Genomic DNA, 22,918 nt, shown 5'->3' on the forward strand with positions numbered 1-22,918 from the left:
CCTGTTTTGAAAGTGGCGAGCTCCTACTAGGAATCGTAAATACTTGCAATGAGGAAGGAAGATGGGAATGTGAGCATAGGCGTCGTGAAGATCCAGAGAACAGAGCCAATCTCCTTTTTGAAGTAGAGATAACATGGTGCCCAATGATACCATCCAGAATTTTTCTTTTTTCAGAAATTTGTTGAGATTTCTGAGGTCGAGGATGGGTCGTAGGCCTCCTGTTTTCTTTGGAATGAGGAAATAATGGGAGTAGAATCCTCTGCCCTGCTGAGGCCGGGGAACTGGTTCCACGGCCCTGGCTCTCAGAAGGGTGGATAATTCTGTTTGCAATAGTGTGGACTGGTTGTTTACTGTCCAAGACGATGCGGATGGAGTGTCGTTTGGTACAGTGAGGAAATCCAATCGGTACCCTTGAGATGTGATGGAGAGTACCCATTGGTCTGTGGTAATGGAAGTCCAGTGTTGGTGAAAGAAGGCAATGCGACCTCCTACCGGTAAGGTGGGGTTTGGATTGGAGGAGAGGCTGCTGTTCCCTGGTACTATTTCAAAACCCTGAAGTGGATCCAGTCTGCGGAGGGGGTTGAGGCCTGGATGTTCTTTGTTGCCTAGATTGAGTACGTTGAGCTGGTCGAGATGTACGCGCACGAGTTGGAGGTGGATAGTAACGCCTCTGACAGTAATATGGGCGTCTTGTATCCTTCCTTGGCATCCTTCTTGAGGAAGGCTGGGATTCCTGAGGTATAAGAGAGAGCTGTTTTAAGGTTTCTGTGTGTTCTTTTAACACGGCAACTGCGTCCTTAACTTTGTCTCCAAAAAGATTGTCGCCGAGACAAGGGAGAACGGCTAATTTCTCCTGCACCTCAGGTCTTAAATCGGAGGCCCTTAAGCCATGCCCAATGTCTGGCGGAGATTCCTGTGGCTGATAGTCGAGCTGCTGTTTCGAAACTATCGTATGCCGCACAGACCTCGTGCTTACCAGCTTCTAGGCCTTTATGAATGACATTAGAGAGAGGTTCCTGGAATTGATCAGGGAGTGTCTGAGCAATCTCTTGTACTTGTTTCCAGAGATTGCGCTGGTATTGTGTCATGAATAGATGATAGGCCGCTATCCTGGACACCAGCATTGATCCTTGAAATATCTTTCTCCCAAGATTATCAAGGAATCTGCTATCCTTGCCTGGTGGAGTTGAAGAGTGTGTCTTTATTCTTTTTGCCTTCTTTTGTGCAGACTCAACTACCACTGATTGGTGAGGTAGTTGAGCCTTCTGGAAACCTGGGATTTGTTGAACCAGGTATGTGGCATCAGATCTTTTATTAAGAGGCGGAATGGAGCCAGGATGTTCCCATAGCCTATACATCAGTTCCTGAAGTACCTCATGGACTGGTATAGCTAACATTTCCTTTGGTGGATCGACGAACTGTAACACTTCCAGTGTTTTTTGTCTGGTATCCACTTCTGACTGTAGCTGAAATGGGATGGTCTCCGCCATTTCTTTTACAAAGTTGGAGAATGATAAATCCTCTGAAGGGGATTTTCTGCGGCCTTCTGGTGGAGAAGGTTCCGAAAGGATTTCTTCATCGGTGGAGACATCTGTATCTGTACCTGTCCAGGTGTCTGGGGTAGGAACCGTAGGTTTGGGCAGGGAAGGCATCAATGGAAAAGTTTTAGGCATCGATGAAAATAATGGAGACTGTGAAGGAATTGGTTTGGAAATCCCTGAAGGACCTGGTATGGGTTCTGGAATCGGAGTTTCATCGATCTGCTGAGGCTTTTTGGGCAGAGAATCGATGAGAGTGTCTAATTTTGCTAAGATGGGAGCAAAAATGGACAAATCCGGAACCGGCATCGATGAAATCTCTGATGGAATCGATGTTGTCCTCGGGATTGGTGAAGGAACTGACGATGGCGCCGGTAATGGCATGGATGGAGTATCCAACGGAATCGGCATCGATTGGGGGGCTGGTGTCGATGGCACCTGCCCCAGAGGCTGTACTGGTATCGGCATGGTATCGATGAGCGCATTCCTGACTGCCTGGCGGATGTACCCGTCCAGTTCCGCCCGCATAGCTGGTGAAACCAGAGCAGCTATGGGGGGAGGCGGCGATGGCGATTGCAGTACCTCCGCAGAGCCCTGGGGAGGTACGGTTCCCGGCACCGACATCGGTGGGGATTGCCGGGAAGTCGAAGGCCTCGGAGAAACCACGTCCAGCCGACGTTTCTTGGATGGAGAAGCAGATTCCTTCGAAGGAGTAGCGGGTACCGATTCGATGCCAGATGTCGATGCCTTTGAAGAAGGTGAGGGAGAAGTTAAAGTTGAATCTCCCGCTTCTCCTGGGAATCGTTTCTTTAGGACGACTTTGCGAATCGCTCCAGCCGGAGACGATTGCGCCGACGTCGATGCCGAAGGTAGCAACTGAATTTGAAAAAGTTGCTCCATCTTTTCCATTCGAAGCCGACGTCCCTTCGATGTCATTTCGGCACATCTTGGGCAGGTCCGAACGTCATGGTCTACTCCAAGACAGAGCACACATTCTAAATGTGGGTCTGTAATAGACATTGTTCTGCAACAATTTGGGCATTTCTTGAAGCCCGAAGCCATTTTTAGTCGGACAGCCGTCGACGACTCTGGCTTAAGAAAAAACGGCACGGAACAGACGGAAAAATTGAAAAAACTTACCGCGATGTTAAACCTGTGGGAGACCACTGCGGAAGGAAGTTTTCCCGAAAATTGTGATAAGTTTTGGAATATGGTGAAAATCACCACAGGACTCCAGATTAACCGCGAGGCTAACAGCTCCGCGGATAAAAGAAGACTGAAGGGAGACCCCTGTGGCAGAGAATATCATGGCATGCTGGGCATGCTCAGTAGGCACTCTGGGTGCCAGTCAAAAGTTTATGAAACTTTGACAGAAGTTTTTCCATATAGGGCTCCATTACCGATGTCACCCATATGTGAGGACTAGCATCCTGCTTGTCCTGGGATAAAGCAAAATTGCTTACCTTGTAATAGGTGTTATCCCAGGACAGCAGGATGTAGTCCTCACATAAGGGTGAGGTCACCGAACGGAGCCCAGGCGGGAAAACTTTCTGTCAAAGTTTCTAGAAACATTTGACTGGCCCAGTGAGGCCACTGAGCATGCCCAGCATGCTATGATATTCTCTGCCACAGGTGTCTCTCTTCAGTCTCGTATGTAGCAAAAACTTTAGCAAAATAGAATAATAAAGGTAGAAGGCCCAACTCCGCGGGGTGGCGGGTGGGTTCTGTGAGGACTACATCCTGCTGTCCTGGGATAACACCTATTACAAGGTAAGCAATTTTGCTTTATCCTAGGACAAGCAGGATGCTAGTCCTCACATATGGGTGATTAGCAAGCTAGAGGCTGAGTCATTTGATAGTGAAATATTGTTGTTGAAATGAGTCAGCCGAAGATTATAGAATACTGGATGTAGAAGGAGTTGGGTTTAAGCTGGAAACAAGTTCTTTAAGACAGATTGTCCGTAAGCTGAATCTTGTCTTCCTTGCTTGTCCAAGCAGTAATGAGCTGCAAAAGTGTGAAGAGAACTGCATGTTGCTGCTTTACATATGTCAAGTATTGGCACTGAACGATAATGTGCTATTGAAGTTGACATTGCCCTTACTGAGTGTGCTTTTACTCGCCCTTGGAGAGGAAGGCCTGCTTGTTCATAACAAAATTGTATGCAATCTGCTAGCCAATTGGATAGAGTATGTTTACCCACTGCTTTCCCTGGTTTGTTTGGGTCATAGGAAACAAAGAGTTGATTGGATTTCCTGTGTACTGCAGTGCGGTTTAAGTAGAAAGACAAAGTACGCTTGCAATCCAAGGTGTGCAAGGCCCTCTCTCCTTTGTGAGAGTGAGGCCTTGGAAAGAATGTGGGTAACACAATAGATTGGTTTAAGTGGAATTCCGTGACTATCTTAGGGAGGAATTTTGGATGTGTACGGAGGACCATTCTGTCATGTAAGAACTTAGTGTAGGGTTCATATGTGACAAGTGCTTGTAACTCACTAACTATTCTAGCTGATGTAATGGCTATGAGGAAGATGGTCTTCCATGTAAGGAATTTTTAATCACTGGAATCTATGGGTTCAAAAGGAGAACGCATGAGTCTAGATAAAACCAAATTTAGATCCCATTGCGTGACTGGGTGTCTAATTGGTGGTTTGAGGTGAGTTAAACCTCTCATAAATCTGCTGAGAAGAGGTTGTGTAGAGATAGGTGCATCTGTTACCTGATTATGGTAAGCTGAAATTGCACTTAAGTGTACTCTTACAGATGAAGTCTGTAGACCAGATTCTGAAAGATGGTACAAATAATCTAGTAAAGACGTTGTAGGGCAAGTGAAAGGATTGATGTTGTTTTGCTTGCACCACGAAGTGAATCTCTTCCATTTGAAAGCATAGTTTTTCCGTGTGGAAGGTTTACGTGAAGCTATAAGCACTTGGGAAATAGCAGATGAAAGATTGAGTGGTTGTAAGATTAAGCTTTCAACATCCAAGCTGTCAGTGATAGGGATTGGAGGTTGGGATGGCGCAACCGACCTTGATCCTGAGTTATGAGAGTGGGAGCTACTCCTAGGCGAATGGGATCTCTGACTGAGAGGTCTAGAAGTGTGGGAAACCATACTTGTCGAGGCCAATATGGGGCTATGAGTATCATGGTTCCCTTGTCCTGTTGTAGCTTCACTAGAGTTTTGGTTATGAGCGGTATTGGAGGATACGCGTAGAGTAGGCCTGAGTTCCAAGGGTGAGCAAAAGCGTCCTTGGTTGGCCTGTTGTTCAGGTTGTACAGAAAACAGTAGTTGTCCACTTTGTGGTTCAGATGTGATGCAAAGAGGTCTACTGTTGGTTGTCCCCAACGTTGAAATATTCTGGTCACTACTGTAGGATCCAGGGACCATTCGTGTGGTTGGAATTGACGACTGAGTCTGTCCGCCACCACATTGTGAATGCCTGCCAGATAAGTTGCCTTGAGAAACATGGAGTTGTTCAGGGCCCAATCCCAAATCTGAGCTGCCTCCTGACAAAGGAGGTACGAGCCTGTCCCTCCTTGCTTGTTGATGTACCACATGGCTACTGTGTTATCCGTTTGAATCAGAACAGTTTTGTTTGTAAGGCAGTCCTTGAAAGCATGCAGAGCATATCGTATAGCTCGAAGCTCCAAGAAATTGATCTGAAATGTTGCTTCTAGCTTTGTCCAAGTTCCTTGTGTTTGGAGATTCCCTATATGAGCTCCCCAACCCAAGGTGGATGCATCTGTAGTTAAAGTTATCTGTGGAACTGGTTGTTGAAAGGGTAGGCCCTTGCACAAATTGTCCTTGTTCACCCACCATAGTAGGGAAGAGCGTAGTTGGTGGGTTACTTGAATTGGAGAGTGTAGTGGTTGAATGGCTTGTATCCATTGTGATTTTAAAGTCCATTGGGTGAATCTCATGGCTAACCGTGCCATAGGAGTTACATGAACTGTGGACGCCATGTGGCCTAGTAAGGTCAGGAACTGATGAGCTGTCGCTTGTTTCCTGGAACAAATCGAGTTTGCCAGTAGAGAAAGTGTGCCTGCTCGATTTTCTGGTAGAAAAGCTTTCGAGAGGTTGGTGTTCAAATCTGCTCCTATGAATTGAAGCAGATGGGTTGGAATTAGATGTGATTTTGGATAATTGATGAGAAATCCCATGGAGTGTAGTAGAGCAATTGTTTGGTTGAGAGACTGTATTGCTCCTTGTTGAGGTTGGCTTCTGATGAGCCAATTCTCCAGGTATGGGAACACATACACCTTCCTTGTGTAAATGTGCTGTTATTACTGCCAAGCATTTTGTGAATACTCTGGGAGCAGATGCTAGACCGAATGGCAGTACTCTGTATTGGAAATGTTGAAGGCCCACCATGAAGCGCAGATATTTGCGATGAGGAGGGAATATTGGTATATGGGCGTAAGCATCTTGAAGATCCAGAGAACAGAGCCAATCTCCTGTTTGAAGAAGTGGAAGCATTATACCTAGGGAAACCATCCTGAATTTTTCTTTCTTTAGAAATTTGTTGAGATTTCTGAGGTTGAGGATGGGATGGAGGCCTCCTGTTTTCTTTGGAATGAGGAAATATCTGGAGTAGAATCCTCTGCCCTTTTGTGAGTTGGGCACTGGTTGAATGGCCTTGGCTTTCAGAAGGGCAGATAATTCTATTTGTAATTAAATTATCTGAGAATTCTGTTGTGGGCAGGAAGTTGGTGGAAATTCTGGAGGAATTGAAAGAAAATTTAGTTTGTAACCGTGAGCTACAATGGAAAGTACCCATTAGTCTGTTGTTATCTTTTCCCAATTTGAATGGAAATATGAAATTCTTCCTCCCACTGGTATGTGTTGTTTGGGGTTTAGTAGGGAGGGCCTGTTCTCTGGAATGTTGTTAAAAAATCAGTCGCCGGACCAGTCTGTGGAGGAGGTTGAGTACTGGCTGTTCTGGGTTGCCTGGATTGAGAGCGCTGAGTAGGCCTAGAAGGCCTAGCCCTTACCGGCTGATTGTAGTACCTTCTTGGTCTGTAGTATGGTCGCCTAGGGTCTCGTCGAGGAAGACGTCTAGGGGCCTGAGTTGTTGGTTCTTGTGGTATTTGGGACAGTTGTCTTAAGGTCTCTGTGTGATCCTTAAGTTGTTGGACAGCGTCCTGTACTTTTTCCCCAAACAAATTATCCCCAAGACATGGCAGATCCACAAGCTTCTCCTGTACTTCAGGCCTGAGATCTGATGCTTTCAACCAGGCCCATCTTCGTGCTGTTGTTTATAGCGGGATTCAGGAAGGCAACTTCAGACAGCTTTTCAATCTATAAAGCAAGTTTATTTGATAAAAGACAGAGACAAAGGAAAAGCGGAACAAGAAAAGAGGAAATAGTTGTTCCCTGGAGAAACAGGTCTGCTACAACTTGGTATTCTGCGCTGCTTCTCAGCACGGAGCTCTGTGTCCGAAACTTTTAAACTTTTTGCAATGTCCAATAGAAATGCCTTGACGCGCATCCTGGGTGTGTTTTCTACTTCCGGTAACCAATGGGGATCGTTGCTTTTAGTCCAATCAGGTACTGTCTCTGGGGTGTTGGCTTCTTCCGATGCTGGACTTGTCAAAGCACATGGTGGTGAAATAGGTTGCCAATAAAGTCAGGAAATACAATATGCTGTCTATCTATATACACTGTAATGCCAGCTGCTGCTGTTCTTGAGGCAGTGTCAAAATTGTCATAAGCAGCCCTTACCTCATGCTTCCCGGCTTCTAGGCCCTTGGTAATGATGGCCTGTGCAGATTCTTGAAATTGCTCTGGGAGAGAATTTGTAAATTCCTCCATTTGCTTCCAGAGATCCCTTTGATACTGCGTCATGTACAGTTGATAAGCAGAGATTCTGGAAGATAGAAGTGCACCTTGATAAACCTTTCTGCCAAGGGAGTCTAGAAAGCGATGATCCTTCCCTGGAGGAGCTGAGGAGTGTGGACGTACCCTTTTGGATTTTTTCTGGGCAGATTCTACTACCACAGACTGATGTGGTAACTGTGTCTTTTGGAAGCCTGGTGCCTGTTGCACTAGGTAGGTAGTGTCCACACGTTTGTTGACTGCTGGAACCGTGCATGGGTGCTCCCACACCCGGTGCTGTAGGTCTAAAAGCACCTCATGGATAGGGATTGCTAGAACCTGTTTTGGTGGGTCCACGAACTGGAGGACCTCTAGAGTATGTGTTCTGAGCAAAGTTTAAAAGGGATTGTGTCTGCCATGTTTGTACAAAACTGGAAAAGGATAAGTCCTCTGGTGGGGATCTTTTCCGTGATTCAGGAGGTGAGGGTTCGGACATGAATCCCTCAGAAGAGGTGTTTGACCTTTGATCATCCCAAGAATCATCTTCTTCTGGGTCTTGATAGGGAGTTCTTGGGGACTTCCTTACATTAGTAGAAATACCTGATGGTCCAGGTAATGGTTCATCGATGGAAATCATTGGAGGGATGTTATCCGTGGGTTTCCTTGGAACTGTATCGATGACATTGCGATATTTTTTCAGAAGACGTTGAAGGAGTACTAACTCCTGAGGGTCAGAATCTTCTGCTACTGGTGGTGTCGATGAAATGATAGGTGGCATCAATGGAGTTCCAGAAACTGGTCTTCTCGGTGTCAATACTGTCGACGGCGGTATCATCGATGTCATTGGTATCGATGGAAGAGATGGGATTTGAGCATATATCGATGTCGATGCCGTAATTATTTTTGGTGTCGACGTCGATTCTCGTTGTGTCAGAGTCAAGAATGACCCCGGCATCGGTGTTACCACCGGCATCAGCAAATTTGCCGGCATCGACGCAGTAAGCATCGGCATCGACAGAGAAGTCGGTCCTGAAAGCTGATCCTTCAAAGCTTGTGAAACCGCTTGTCGGATTAAATCGGACAATTCCGGCCACACAACCGTTGGAAGCAGAGCGGTTGAGGGCGGTGGCGTAGGCTGAGGTACAAGTTCCTGTGAAATATCTTGTGTTGGATCTGGTGCCGGCAGTGGAGTCGAGGTAGGCCGAGGCGTTGACAACTCCGACGTCTCCTGATGTTTTGCCCGCTTTGCTGTCGTAGCTTCCTGGGAAGCTGAGTCTGACAACGAAGGGCTTCGATGCCGGTGCCAATGTTTTGACTTCGATTTTTCTGTTGATTTTGTCGACGTCGAGGATGATGAAGGGGATGAGTGATCCCCCGACGGTCCCGGGTGAGGTTTTTTAAGAATTATACGCTTAGTCGCTCCAGCCGGAGGCGACTTCGATGACTGCAATGGGGAAGGTATGAGTTGCAGGCTGAATAAATGCTCCATTTTTTCAAGCCTGGTTTTCCGGGTTTTCGGCGTCATCTCCGCGCATTGTGGACAGTTATGTATACATCATGTTTGTCACCCAGACATAATACACATTCGGTATGTGGGTCTGTAAGTGACATTTTCCTGCTACAACGAGGGCATTTCTTAAATCCTGTTGACATTTTTATATTTTAACGATCGACGGCCGTCGATTCGACTGAGGAGAAAATTTTACTTTTCGGAACAGAAAATTTGAGACTGGGTTACTTACCGGCCGGTAAGAAAAAGACCCCGAAAGATTTTCTGTGAGAGAGAATATCAAAACTATGACTTTTAAGTCGAATTGAAGGTTGAGAAACTCTCAACGGCTCCGGAACCGCGATGCTAACAGCAGCGCGGAAAAACGAAGACTGAAGAGAGACACCTGTGGCAGAGAATATCATAGCATGCTGGGCATGCTCAGTGGCCTCAATGGGCCAGTCAAAAGTTTCTAGAAACTTTGACAGAAAGTTTTCCCGCCTGGGCTCCGTTCGGTGACATCACCTTTATGTGAGGACTAGCATCCTGCTTGTCCTGGGATAATGTATTTTATATAGATAGATAGATACATATTTGGTTTTAAAAATTTTAGGGTGATATCAATACTGTGACTCCTCAAAAATGAAATATGAAACAGTAGCAACCCTGATTATGAGATTAGATAGGAAAATATGAAATACTTTGTCCACGAAACAGGACTTACCGTCTTGCTCAGACAACGTGGCCAGTGTATTAGCAGCTGCGTGAAACACTTCTTTAGAGTCAGAATGATTCAACATTGCCAGCATCACTTCTCTATGTATTGGGAACCTTATACAGATATATACAAGTATCTCATTTTCAAATTAAATTACATCCGTGCCTTAAAATTACATTAGTCATCCAGTTTAAATACTACAGGCCTGATTTATCACAGCATTTCTTCTACATTGTGCCTATAGAAAATACCTCTGATAAATCTGCTCCTATGTATGGGAGGGGCAATTTTCAGAACTAAATACCTATTAGCTGTCTGAAAATGCCCCACTCCTTAACTGCAGGGATTAACAACACACCTGCTTTCAGCCAGGTAAGAAGCAGGCGTTCCATAGGGCCTGTTTAGATCAGTGGAAGAAAAAACAGACACACACAGCTAAAATTTTCAAAGCTAAGTGTGTTCATCTCAAGGTGAAAGAAAAAAAAAAAAAAAAAGAGACCAGATGCAAACTATCTGTGAATACATTTTCCCCTGGGGAAATTTTCAAAGGCAAAGTATATTCGTACTTTGCCTTTGAAAACTAGGGCATAATCTGTGGGTAAAAGATCTCCACAGAATTTGCATCAATGTGGCCAACTATACAACTTCTGCAAAGAGTGCTTTGTTCATCACACCTAAACTAAACTCAAAATCAACTTTATGACTTTATCTACATATTTTGTTGATGTTTCATGCAATTCCATACTTAACTGGTTCATATTTCCCTATATGAATACATTCGAATTTCTAGCAATTCCAAAAGAAAAGTAGAGAAAGCACCCCTACCCCAGGAGTAATTAACAAGAAATAGATCTACTTTTTTGGGATTTGCCAGGTAGTTGTGACCTGGTCTGGCTGCCGTCAGGGATAGGATGCTGGGCTCAACGGATCTTGGTTTGACCTAGCATGGAATTTCTGATGTTCTTATGTAAATCTAACAGTCTGTATTTGGTATCTGAAGCGGTTCTTAAAAAAAAAAGAAAAAAAAAAAAAAGAAGAAGGCGTAGGAAGTTTGAAGCTCTCATCACATTATCTATTGCCTGCTAAGTAAAACTGGCTTATCTGATACTATTGACTGGTCATTAATTAATTTATGTTGGGTGAAAACTTCAAATAGGAAAATTTGTTCTTTCCTGCTAATTTTCATTCCTGGAATACCACAGATCAGTCCAGACAAGTGGGTTTTGCATCCCTACCAGCAGATGGAGGCAAAGAATAAAAACTTTTCAGGCACTGCTGCTTAACAGAGAGTGTGCCACCTGCAGTCTCTCTATATTGGCCTGTGCCCAAGCCACAATGACGAATTCCCAAACTCCAAGGATTTCTCCCTCTAGAACAAGCTGAGGAATAAGTTGGAACTCCCAACAAAACTGAACCTTCAACTTAAGAATAATGAAAAAACTTCCAAACTCAAAATCACTGAGAACTATGAATAATCTCATTCCAAATTCTGCAGCATTCATTTAAATTCTGCATCATTTGCAGCGTCCAGAAGCAGGAAAGGTCTTTCAAAATAATCCTAATAATAATAAGGGGACGGAAGTCTGGACTGATCTGGGGTATTCCAGGAATGAAAATTAGAAGGAAAGAACCAATTTTCCTTTCCTGTTCAAACCCCAGATCATTCCAGAGAAGTGGGATGTACTCAAGCCCCTCTACACTGGGTGGGATCCCAAAAGTCCTGCATGCAGTACACTTTCACCAGACGAGGCCTCTTCCAGGGCCCTGACATCCAAATAGTAATGTTTAGTAAAAGTGTGCAAGAGGACCAAATTACTGCTCAACAAATCTCCTGCGGAGAAACCAAATAACACTCTGCACAGAAGGCTGCCTGCGCCCTAGTAGAATGAACTTATATATAAATATATATATATAAAAATGAACTATATATATATATAAATATAAAAATATAAATAAATAAATAAATAAATAAAACTTATAATCCCTCAAGGATTGACCGATCTTTACAATTATAGGCTGAAACAATTGCCTCCTTTAACCACCTTGTAATCGTGCTCTTAGCCGCTTTGCAGCCCTTCTTTGTTCCACTGAATAACACAGAGATGGTCCGACCTCTGAAATCCATTTCTTACCTTGAGATATTGCAAGAGAACCCAATGCACATCCAAAAGGTGAAGCTCCCTTACATGGGGAGAAAGCAAATGTTGCTTACCTGTAACAGGTGTTCTCACAGGACAGCAGGATGTTAATCCTCACATATGGGTGACATCATTAGGATGGAGCCCAATCACGGAAAACTTCTATCAAAGTTTCCAGAACTTTGACTGGCCTCTACTGGGCATGCCCAGCATGGCACTAACCCTGCAGCCAGCAGGTGTCCCCCTTCAGTCTTATTTGATAGCTACAGGCAGTGCCGAAAAAATTAAAACAACAAAACGTTACGAACCCAACACTGCGGGGCGGCGGGCGGGTTTCATGAGGACTAACATCCTGCTGTCCTGTGAGAACACCTGTTACAGGTAAGCAACATTTGCTTTCTCACAGGACAAGCAGGATGGTAGTCCTCACATATGGGTGAGTACCGAGCTGAGGATGTCCGAACATGCACCAAATGTACCCAACGGCACGCAACAGGCACAACAAAACTGGGGTGGAATTTGGTCGAGGGCATCCTGAATCCCACCGGGCAGGTGGAAGGGTGTAGGTACGTCACGTTAGAAATAGGTTACGCAGGACAGATTGGCCGAAGATGGAATCTTGTCTTCCGGCTTTGTCCAAGCAATAGAGCGCTGTGAAAGTATGGAAAGAACTCCAGGTGGCAGCCCTGCAAATGTCAGGAAGCAGCACCGATCATAGGTGTGCTACTGAAGTCGCCATGGCCCTCACAGAGTGTGCTTTAACATGGTCTTGAAAAGGAATGCCTGCTTGCTGATAGCAAAAAAGATATGCAGTCCGCCAACCAGGAGGAGAGAGTCTGCTTACCCACAGGTTGCCCTAATTTGTTGGGATGAAAAGAGACGAATAACTGAGTGCTCTTCCTGTAGGCAACTGTACAGTCGAGATAGAAAGCTAGAGCCCGTTTGCAGTCAAGGGTATGCAGTGCCTGCTCTCCTGGATTGGAATGGGGCCTGGGAAAAAAGGTAGGTAGTATGATGGACTGATTAATGTGAAACTCCGAAACTACCTTAGGTAAAAACTTAGGGTGACTGCGGACTACCACTCGGTCCTGCAGGAGTTTAGTGTAAGGCGGATAGGTAACTAGGGCCTGTAACTCACTAACCCTGCGAGCTGAAGTGATAGCCAAAAAGAAAATCACTTTCCATGTGAGATATTTTAGATCACAGGAATGAAGAGGTTCAAATGGTGGTTTCATGAGCCGACCGAGAACCAGATTAAGGTCCCAAGAAGGGGCCAGAGGACTGAAAGGTGGCTTGATATGGAGCAAGCCCTTCAAAAAGCGTGTGAAGAGGGGTTGTACCGAGATAGGGACATCCCCGACACCTTTATGGAAGGCGGCTACCGCACTGACATGCATTCTGATGGAAGATGTCTTAAGACCTGACTCTGACAAATGCCAGAGGTAGTCCAAAAACCTTGGAACTGAGCAGGAAAAGGGATCAAGGGACTGAGAAGTGCACCATGATGTGTACCTTTTCCATTTATAGGAATAAGATTTTCTCGTGGAAGGCTTCCGTGAAGCAATCAGGACACGAGAAACCGAATCTGAAAGGTTAAGTGGTTGAAGGATTAACCTTTCAACATCCATGCCGTCAGAGACAAGGCCTGTAGATTGGGATGGCGTAGGCATCCGTCGTTTTGAGTGATTAGATGCGAGTCCATTCCCAAGGGAATGTGCCTGCGGATAGAAAGATCCTGAAGTATGGGAAACCACACTTGGCGTGGCCAGTAAGGTGCTATCAGGATCATGGTTCCCTTGTCCTGACGTAGCTTCATGAGAGTCTTCGAGAGAAGATGAAGTGGAGGGAATATATAGAGCAGACCGGTTGCCCACGAGAGGGAGAATGCATCTCTGGGCTGAGAGTGCTCGCTCCGAATGAGAGAGCAGTAGTTGTCCACTTTGTGGTTCTGAGGGGACACAAAGAGGTCTGTCTGGGGGTATCCCCACTGTCGGAAGATTGAGGTCGCTACCGAGGGATTGAGAGATCACTCGTGCGGGTGGAAGACACGACTCAGATTGTCTGCCAAGACATTATCCATTCCCGGCAAGTAGGTGGCCTTGAAGTACATCAAGTGGAAGAGAGCTTCCGCCCAAATCTGCGCAGCTTCCTGACACAGAAGGAAGAAGCTTGTGCCTCCCTGCTTGTTGATGTACCACATGGCCACCTGGTTGTCCGTCTGAATTAGGATAACTTGGTTTGATAGATAATCCTGAAAAGCCCCGAGAGCATATCGGATTGCTCGAAGTTCCAGGAAATTTATCTGATGTTTGGCTTCCTCTGGAGACCAAGACCCTTGTGTCTGTAGATTGTCCACATGGGCTCCCCACCCAGGTTGGAGGCGTCGATGGTGAGAATGAGTTGAGGATCTGGTACTTAAAAGGGCAGTCCCTGGAGCAGATTGTTCTGATCTTTCCACCAGGCAAGGGACAGGAGGAGGGAGTTGGTGATGTGGACAATGGTCGACAGTGGCTGAATAGCTTGAACCCATTGTGACCTCAGAGTCCAATGCATGAGTCTCATGATCAGGCAGGCCATTGGTGTAACATGGACTGAGGACACCATGTGTCCTAGAAGGACGGGGAATTGGCGAGCTGTTGCCGTATGCTGAGACTGCAACTGGTGAGCGAGAGACACGAGGGTTAGTGCTCGTTGATGAGGTAGAAAGGCTTTTGCCTGCAAGGTGTCCAAGTCTGCCCCAATGAACGACAAGGTTTGAGATGGGACTAAATAGGATTTTTCATAATTGACGAGAAATCCTAGAGAAATTAGAGTGTGTAGGGTCAAATCGAGGGACGACCGAGCGGCTTGCTGGGTTGGAGCCCTGATTAGCCAGTTCTGCAGATAGGGGTAGACGTGAATACCTTCTTTCCTGAGGAAAGCTGCAACAACTACGAGACATTTGGTAAAGACTCGTGGTGCCGATGCTAGTTCATCCCAGAATACTGAGGGAGCTCAGAGATGTGCTGGCAGGTCCACTATGTGACCTGTTCAATAGATCCCTAGAAACAGGAGTGGTGCCGAGTGATTGGAGGAGAGCTGTGGTGGTCCCCTTCACAAGAGTGGGAACAGAGAAGAGGCTGGTAACTACAGACCGGTTAGCCTCACTTCGGTGGTGGGAAAAGTAATGGAGTCACTGTTGAAAGAGAGAATAGTGAACTATCTACACCAATGGAAGATCCTGTCAGACAAATCTGATTGACTTTTTTGACTGGGTAACCAAGGAATTGGATCAAGGAAGAGCACTCTATGTCATCTACTTGGATTTCAGCAAAGCTTTTGACACGGTCCCGCACAGGAGACTGGTGAATAAAATGAGAAGCTTAGGAGTGAGTGCCGAGGTGGTGGCCTGGATTGCAAACTGGTTGACGGACAGAAGACAATGTGTGATGGTAAATGGAACTCTCTCTGAAGAGAGAGCGGTTTTAAGCGGTGTACCACAAGGATCTGTGTTGGGACCGGTCCTTTTCAATATCTTTGTGAGCGACATAGCGGAAGGGATAGAAGGTAAGGTTTGTCTTTTTGCGGATGACACTAAGATATGCAACAGAGTGGACACACCGGAAGGAGTGGAGAGAATGAGACGGGATTTAAGGAAGCTGGAAGAGTGGTCGAAGATATGACAGCTGAGATTCAATGCCAAGAAGTGCAGTGTCATGCATATGGGGAGTGGAAATCCGAATGAACTGTATTCGATGGGGGGAGAAAGGCTGATATGCATGGAGCAGGAGAGACACCTTGGGGTGATGGGGTCTAATGATCTGAAGTCGGCGAAACAATGTGACAAGGTGATAGCTAAAGCCAGAAGAATGCTGGGCTACATAGAGAGAGGAATATCAAGTAAGAAAAGGGAAGTAATTATCCCCTTGTACAGGTCCTTGGTGAGGCCTCACCTGGAGTACTGTGTTCCGTTCTGGAGACCGTATCTCCAAAGAGACAGAGACAAGATGGAGGCGGTCCAGAGAAGGGCGACCAGAAAAGGTGGAAGGTCTTCATCGAATGACTTATGAGGAGAGATTGAAGAATCTAAATATGTACACCCTGGAGGAAAGGAGGAGCAGAGGTGATATGATACAGACTTTCAGATACTTGAAAGGTTTTAATGATCCAAAGACAACGACAAACCTTTTCCGTAGGAAAATAATCAGCAGAACCAGGGGTCACGATTTGAAGCTCCAGGGAGGAAGACTCAGAACCAATGTCAGGAAGTATTTCTTCATGGAGAGGGTGGTGGATGCCTGGAATGCCCTTCCGGAGGAAGTGGTGAAGACCAGAACTGTGAAGGACTTCAAAGGGGCGTGGGATAAATACTGTGGATCCATAAAGTCAAGAGGATGTTAATGAAGAGTGGGTGGTTTGCCAGAATGACGGCTACTGCCTGGAGATAATACCCTTATTCAATAAACATACACACGGTTACTGCGACTCCAATATCGCTCTAAGCTTCAACGGCAAGAGGAAATGTGGAAAAAAGGATTTGCACTCACAAAGCAGGGAATAGCTGGCTTGTTACGGCGGTTACTACCCCAAACCAAATAAGCCTGATACTTCACTTTCAATGCATATCCAGCATAGCTCTCTGCTTCAACGGCAGGGGAGAAGAAAAACAACCAATAAGGGCTGAATAACATAGTCTGGGTAAACAAATAAGCATGGGTGTAACTTGCTTATTGCAGCGGTTACTACCCCTAACTAATCAAGCTTGATATTTCACTTGGATGCAGCTCCATCACTGCTCTCTACATTTAATGGTGGAGGTGAAAGGGAAATAGAACCAAAGGTTACTAAGAGCTAAGAGAAACAGATAAGTATGAGAAAAAAGAAGTGTGAAGCTTGCTGGGCAGACTGGATGGGCCGTTTGGTCTTCTTCTGCCGTCATTTCTATGTTTCTATAGTCCGAACGGAAGCACTCGATATTGATAGTGCTTTGGGCCTACTAAAAACCTGAGGTACTTGCGATGAGTTGGAGTTATCACAATGTGTGTCTATGCATCCTGGAGGTCCAGAGAGCATAGCCAGTCTCCTCTTTGTAGAAGAGGTAGAAGCGATCCCAAGGTTACCATCTTGAACTTTTCCCGCTGGAGGTACTTGTTCAGAGCACGTAGGTCCAGAATTGGACGAACACCCCCCGATTTTTGGGGGAGCAGAAAGTACCGGGAATAGAACCCTAGGCCTTGCTGCGACAGCGGGACGGGTTCTACTGCTCTGAGCTGGAGAAGTAGAGATATCTCCTGATCCAGAAGAATGGCGTGGTCGGACATTCCCCACGTCGGCAGAGGTGGGGAGTCCGGTGGCAGGGCGAGAAAGTTTAGATGGTAACCCTGAGCAATGATTGCCAGTACCCATTGGTCGGTTGTGATTGACTGCCACATGCTGTGAAAGTGGCATAATCGACCTCCCACTGGTATGCTTGGTAGAGGAATCTGGCTGCTGCTCTCCAAGCGGAAGTCAAAAACCTGACGCAGGCCCTGGCTGGGGAACTGCTTGTGGTTTCTGCTTTCGGGCTTGGCGAGGCTAAGACTTTTGATAAGGTCTTGTAATATGGGACCTTGCTGGTGGTGGATAGGCCTTCCTTGGGCGGTAGAACGACTTCTTAGTGTCCTTCCTGAAGGGCTGTCTTGAGGAAAAGTCGGAAGGCATCGAAGAGAGCTGTTTAAGGGTCTCAATGATGGTCTTTTAATTCAGCCACCATTCGTTGGATCTGTTCACCAAACAGATTATCTCCTACACAAGGTAGGTTAGACAGCCGGTCTTGTACTTCTGGGCGAAGGTCAGAGGATTTGAGCCAGGCCCAACGTCTTGCCGAAATAGCAGCTGCAGACACTCTGGTAGAGGTGTTGAATATATCATAAGATGTTCGAATCTCATGTTTTCCCACCTCAAATCCTTTGTTGACAAGGGTTTGTAGCTTGTCTTGGAATTGTTCAGGCAGGGACTCAGAAAAGTCCTGTATCTGTTTGAAGATGACCCTATTATATTGGGTCATATAAAGCTGGTAAGCAGCAATTCGGGAGATGAGCATGGCCCCTTGAAACACTCGTCGACCAATGTTGTCTAGGAACTTTTGTTCCTTAGCAAATGGGGTAGATGAGTGAGGTTTTGACCTTTTTGCCCTCTTTTGAGCCGACTCTACCACAACTGAGTGGTGGTCGAGCTGGGATTTTTGAAAACCTGGGACTGATTGCACTAAGTATGTAGTGTCAGCCTTTCTGTGTACTGGAGCAATTGATCCAGGGTTTTCCCAGTTCTTTTTGTTAACATCCAGAAGAACTTGATGAATGGGAATAGAGGTGATCACTTTGGGGGCATCCAGGAATTGGAGTAACTCCATCATCTGGTACCTGTCATCCTGTTCAGTCTGAAGTTGAAAGGGAACCAACTCTGACATTTCCTTCACAAAATTTATGAAAGAGAGGTCCTCTGGAGGAGAACGCTTCCTACTTTCAGTGGGAGAAGGTGGTGAAGGCAAGTCATCGGTGTCTGTTGAAGTATCATCACCCCAAGTGTCATAAGGATCAGCAGACTGTAGGACGAGAAGGGGGTTGGATACCTGAAGGCCCCGGGTGAGGCTCCGAGAAAATTGAAGGAATCACCGGGGGCACCGATGATGGCATGGAAGGCATCGGTGCCGGCATCGAAGGCATCGATGGCTCCGATGGACGTATCGGCACCGATGGCTGAGGCACAACTCCCAATGGAGGAATGCGGAACGGTGTTTCTCCTCCCAAAGAAGCTGTCAACGGGGAGGGCATCGGAGCCATCGGAGACCCGGGATCCATCGGTGGAAGGGTGGTAATCAGCGCCTCCATCCGGGATAGCAACGGTGCCAGCGCTGCCGGAATCGGGTCAATGACTGGTTCTACAATCGGTGCCGGTGTCGGAGGAACCTGGAGATGTTGCATCGCCTTGTCGATGGCCTCCTGAACCAGCTGGCCAGTTATTCTTGGAGACCTGGAGCAAGCAGCCCCGGCTCCGGAATAGAAGAGGGAGGCAGAGGCACAGTCAGAGGGACCACCTTTACAGGCGGAATCGCGACTCCCAAACTCCGATCAGGTGAGGGTGGTCTCGATGACTCGGTCGCAGGAATGGTCGGTGCCTTTCCTGGACGGGGCTTCTTCGATGGTGGCTCGGACAGTGGCTCGGTCCATGGTTTCGCTCCCTCGACGGCCCGAGTCTTACGATGTCGATGGCGATGTTTTTCCCTGCGATCCCTTCGATCCTGAGGGGGAGTAGCGGGTGTTGATGACTGTGAAGACATCGATGGCAGACTGTCACCGGACGGTGGTCGATGCTGGCGTGAAGTCAATGGTGCCGGTTCCGATGACGTCGATGCGATGGACGGCTTCGGGGGTCTGAGCACGGAAGAGGAGTTCCATCTTCTCCATTCTGGCTTTGTGACCTTTAGGTGTCATGAGGGCACATTTGGTACAAGTCAGGACATCATGCTCACGGCCTAAACACATTACACAGACTCCGTGGGGGTCTGTGATAGACATAGTGCGAGTACAGTCCAGGCACCGACGGAACCCCGACGCCATGGAAAAAATCGAGCCGCGGTATGGTCGACGGCCAGTAGGCCGCAAGGGCCAAACTCAACGGTAATCGACAGAAAACGGTCAAAAAACTTACCGGAGTACCGCGGCTAGAGAAAAGTTAGAGGAGGGACCCCTGTGGGGCAATTAAAGTGTAGATAATTCCGTGAGGAAAATTCCTGTCAGGAATCTCTTCAGAGTTCCTAAACCGCGAGGCTACTGCTGTGCGGAAAAAAGAAGACTGAAGGGGGGGACCCCTGCTGGCTGCAGGGTTGGTGCCATGCTGGGCATGCCCAGTAGGGGCCAGTCAAAGTTCTGGAAACTTTGATAGAAGTTTTCCGTGATTGGGCTCCATCCTAATGATGTCACCCATATGTGAGGACTACCATCCTGCTTGTCCTGTGAGAATCAGACATCAGGTGCAGGAAGCCCAGAAATTCCACCATCTGGCAAAGATGAAATGCTCACACGACCTTGGGCAAAAAGGAAGGCACGGCACGCAAAAAACTCCATCATCAAAAATCCACAAAAAAGGTTCTCTGCACGATAAGGCTTGAAGCTCCAAAATTCGTCCTGCCGAACAAATCTCCACCAGGATCATCATCTTCAAAGTAAGGTCCTTCAAAGAAGCCCTTCTCAAAGGTTTGAAAGGATGTCCACACAATACTCTAAGAACCAAATTAAGATTCCAAGATGGACAAAGTCTACGAACCAGAAGACGCAAATACTTTGCTCCTTGAAGAAAACGTACTATGTCCAGATGAGATTCTAGCAGCAGTCCTTGCAACCTCCCTCTGAAACAACATAAGAACATAAGAAAATGCCATACTGGGTCAGACCAAGGGTCCATCAAGTCCAGCATCCTGTTTCCAACAGTGGCCAATCCAGGCCATAAGAACCTGGCAAGTACCCAAAAACTAAGTCTATTCCATGTAACCATTGCTAATGGCAGTGGCTATTCTCTAAGTGAACTTAATAGCAGGTAATGGACTTCTCCTCCAAGAACTTATCCAATCCTTTTTTAAACACAGCTATACTAACTGCACTAACCACATTCTCTGGCAACAAATTCCAGAGTTTAATTGTGCGTTGAGTAAAAAAGAACTTTCTCCGATTAGTTTTAAATGTGCCCCATGCTAACTTCATGGAGTGCCCCCCCCAAGTCTTTCTACTATCCGAAAGTGTAAATAACCGATTCACATCTACCCGTTCTAGACCTCTCATGATTTTAAACACCTCTATCATATCCCCCCTCAGTCGTCTCTTCTCCAAGCTGAAAAGTCCAAACCTCTTTAGTCTTTCCTCACAGGGGAGTTGTTCCATTCCCCTTATCATTTTGGTAGCCCTTCTCTGTACCTTCTCCATCGCAATTATATCTTTTTTGAGATGCAGCAACCAGAATTGTACACAGTATTCAAGGTGCGGTCTCACCATGGAGCGATACAGAGGCATTATGACATTTTCCGTTTTATTCACCATTCCTTTTCTAATAATTCCCAACATTCTGTTTGCTTTTTTGACTGCCGCAGCACACTGTACCGACGATTTCAATGTGTTATCCACTATGACACCTAGATCTCTTTCTTGGGTTGTAGCACCTAATATGGAACCCAACATTGTGTAATTATAGCATGGGTTATTTTTCCCTATATGCATCACCTTGCACTTATCCACATTAAATTTCATCTGCCATTTGGATGCCCAATTTTCCAGTCTCACAAGGTCTTCCTGCAATTTATCACAATCACAAGCGAGCGGGGAGGCCACCCTCCATCCTGGGCCCCCGCAAGAAGTGAACACCATCTTAAATAATAAAAAAGAAACAGAACTATCATCAGGAGGTGAGGGGAAATGGGTGACTGCGCTATGTGACCATGCCCCTCCCCCGACGTCACTGTGAGCTCCGGCGGCAGTTGAAAAGCGCCTCACCATCAGGCGCCAGCGAGCGGGGAGGCCACCCTCCATCCTGGGCCCCCGCAAGAAGTGAACACCATCTTAAATAATAAAAAAGAAACGAACTATCATCAGGAGGTGAGGGGAAATGGGTGACTGCGCTGTGTGACCATGCTCCTCCCCCGACGTCAACTCTTTGTGCTTCATTTACTATTTTTTCTTTTACGTTTTCTGATAAGTAACCTTTTTTCAAGTTCCTACCTTATACCTTTGTTAACAATTTTATTATAAATGTTCTCTGTATTTGACTATGGAAATATTTTTTCCTGCTTTTTCTGTTTTATGTAAACCGGTATGATTTGCATTTTAATGTAAGAATGTCTGTATATAAAAATTATAAATAAATAAAATAAATAAAAAATCTGCTTGTGATTTAACTACTCTGAACAATTTTGTGTCATCTGCAAATTTGATTATCTCACTCGTCGTATTTCTTTCCAGATCATTTATAAATATATTGATAAGGGTCCCAATACAGATCCCTGAGGCACTCCACTGTCCACTCCCTTCCACTGAGAAAATTGCCCATTTAATCCTACTCTCTGTTTCCTGTCTTTTAGCCAGTTTGCAATCCACGAAAGGACATCGCCACTTATCCCATGGCTTTTTACTTTTCCTAGAAGCCTCTCATGAGGAACTTTGTCAAACGCCTTCTGAAAATCCAAGTATACTATATCTACCGGTTCATCTTTATCCACATGTTCAGTAACTCCTTCAAAAAAGTGAAGCAGATTTGTGAGGCAAGACTTGCCCTGGGTAAAGCCATGCTGACTTTGTTCCATTAAACCATGTCTTTCTATATGTTCTGTGATTTTGATGTTTAGAACACTTTCCACTATTTTTCCTGGTACTGAAGTCAGGCTAACCGGTCTGTAGTTTCCCGGATCGCCCCTGGAGCCCTTTTTAAATATTGGGGCTGCTACCTGGACTCAGAGAGAATTATAGGCTACACCTTTTGACAAGCCATCTTGCAAAAAAGCCAAGACCTGGTCAACATTCACCTGCAAAGGATCTGCATCATGAATGCTACACCAGGTCTCAAACACTCTCCAAACTCGGATATACACCAAAGAAGTAGAGGATCTTCTAGCATGAAGAAGAGTAGTAATCATCAGATCTGAATACTCCTTCAAGCAGAAATGTCACCTCTCAAAAGCCAGGCCATTAGATAGAAGCAAGATGCCTGTTCGAAAAGATGGGTCCCTGATGCAGCAGTCCCCTCAGGTGGCTTAACCAGATGGGTTTGTCCAACGCTAGCTGAACTAGAGCCGCAAACAACGGACGGAGCAGCCACCCCAGCACTACCAGGATCACTCTTCCCAGATGTTGCTCGATGTGCTGTAACACTCGACCTACGAGCGGCCACGGGGGGAAAAAAATACATATAGCAGCCCCCACGGGGGGGGGGGGGAAGAATACATATAGCAGCCCCCACACACAAAGCGGGGGCATACACTGGACCTCATATTCACCAACTCCGGTATCCAGTTCCCATCTCCCCCCACCTGCACTCCTGTACCATGGTCTGACCACGCACTTATTGAGACCCGTATTACCCTTCGTGCCAATAACTCCTGCACCCACCCACAAAATAACTCCTCCTTCTCCTACCGCAAAGCCTGCAACACTGAGGAGCTCACCTCTGCTCTCACTGAATCCATGAACAAACCTGACTGCTCCTCCCCTGACACTGCACTCAGC

The 22,918-nt window shown here is 46.3% G+C and overlaps 1 protein-coding gene across 2 annotated transcripts in view; it reads right to left on the reverse strand.

Moving 5' to 3' along the window:
* LRRK2 (leucine rich repeat kinase 2) overlaps positions 1-22,918 on the reverse strand; it is a 584,366-nt gene that overhangs the window by 453,231 nt on the left and 108,217 nt on the right. For both annotated transcript variants that reach the window (XM_029617357.1, XM_029617356.1), the window contains one exon: positions 9,562-9,668. In XM_029617357.1, coding sequence (XP_029473217.1) covers positions 9,562-9,668 — 107 coding nt within the window. The remainder of the gene's footprint in view (positions 1-9,561; positions 9,669-22,918) is intronic.

This window comes from Rhinatrema bivittatum, chromosome 9 (genome assembly GCF_901001135.1).
Source record: "Rhinatrema bivittatum chromosome 9, aRhiBiv1.1, whole genome shotgun sequence".
NCBI classification, from domain to species: Eukaryota; Metazoa; Chordata; class Amphibia; order Gymnophiona; family Rhinatrematidae; genus Rhinatrema; species Rhinatrema bivittatum.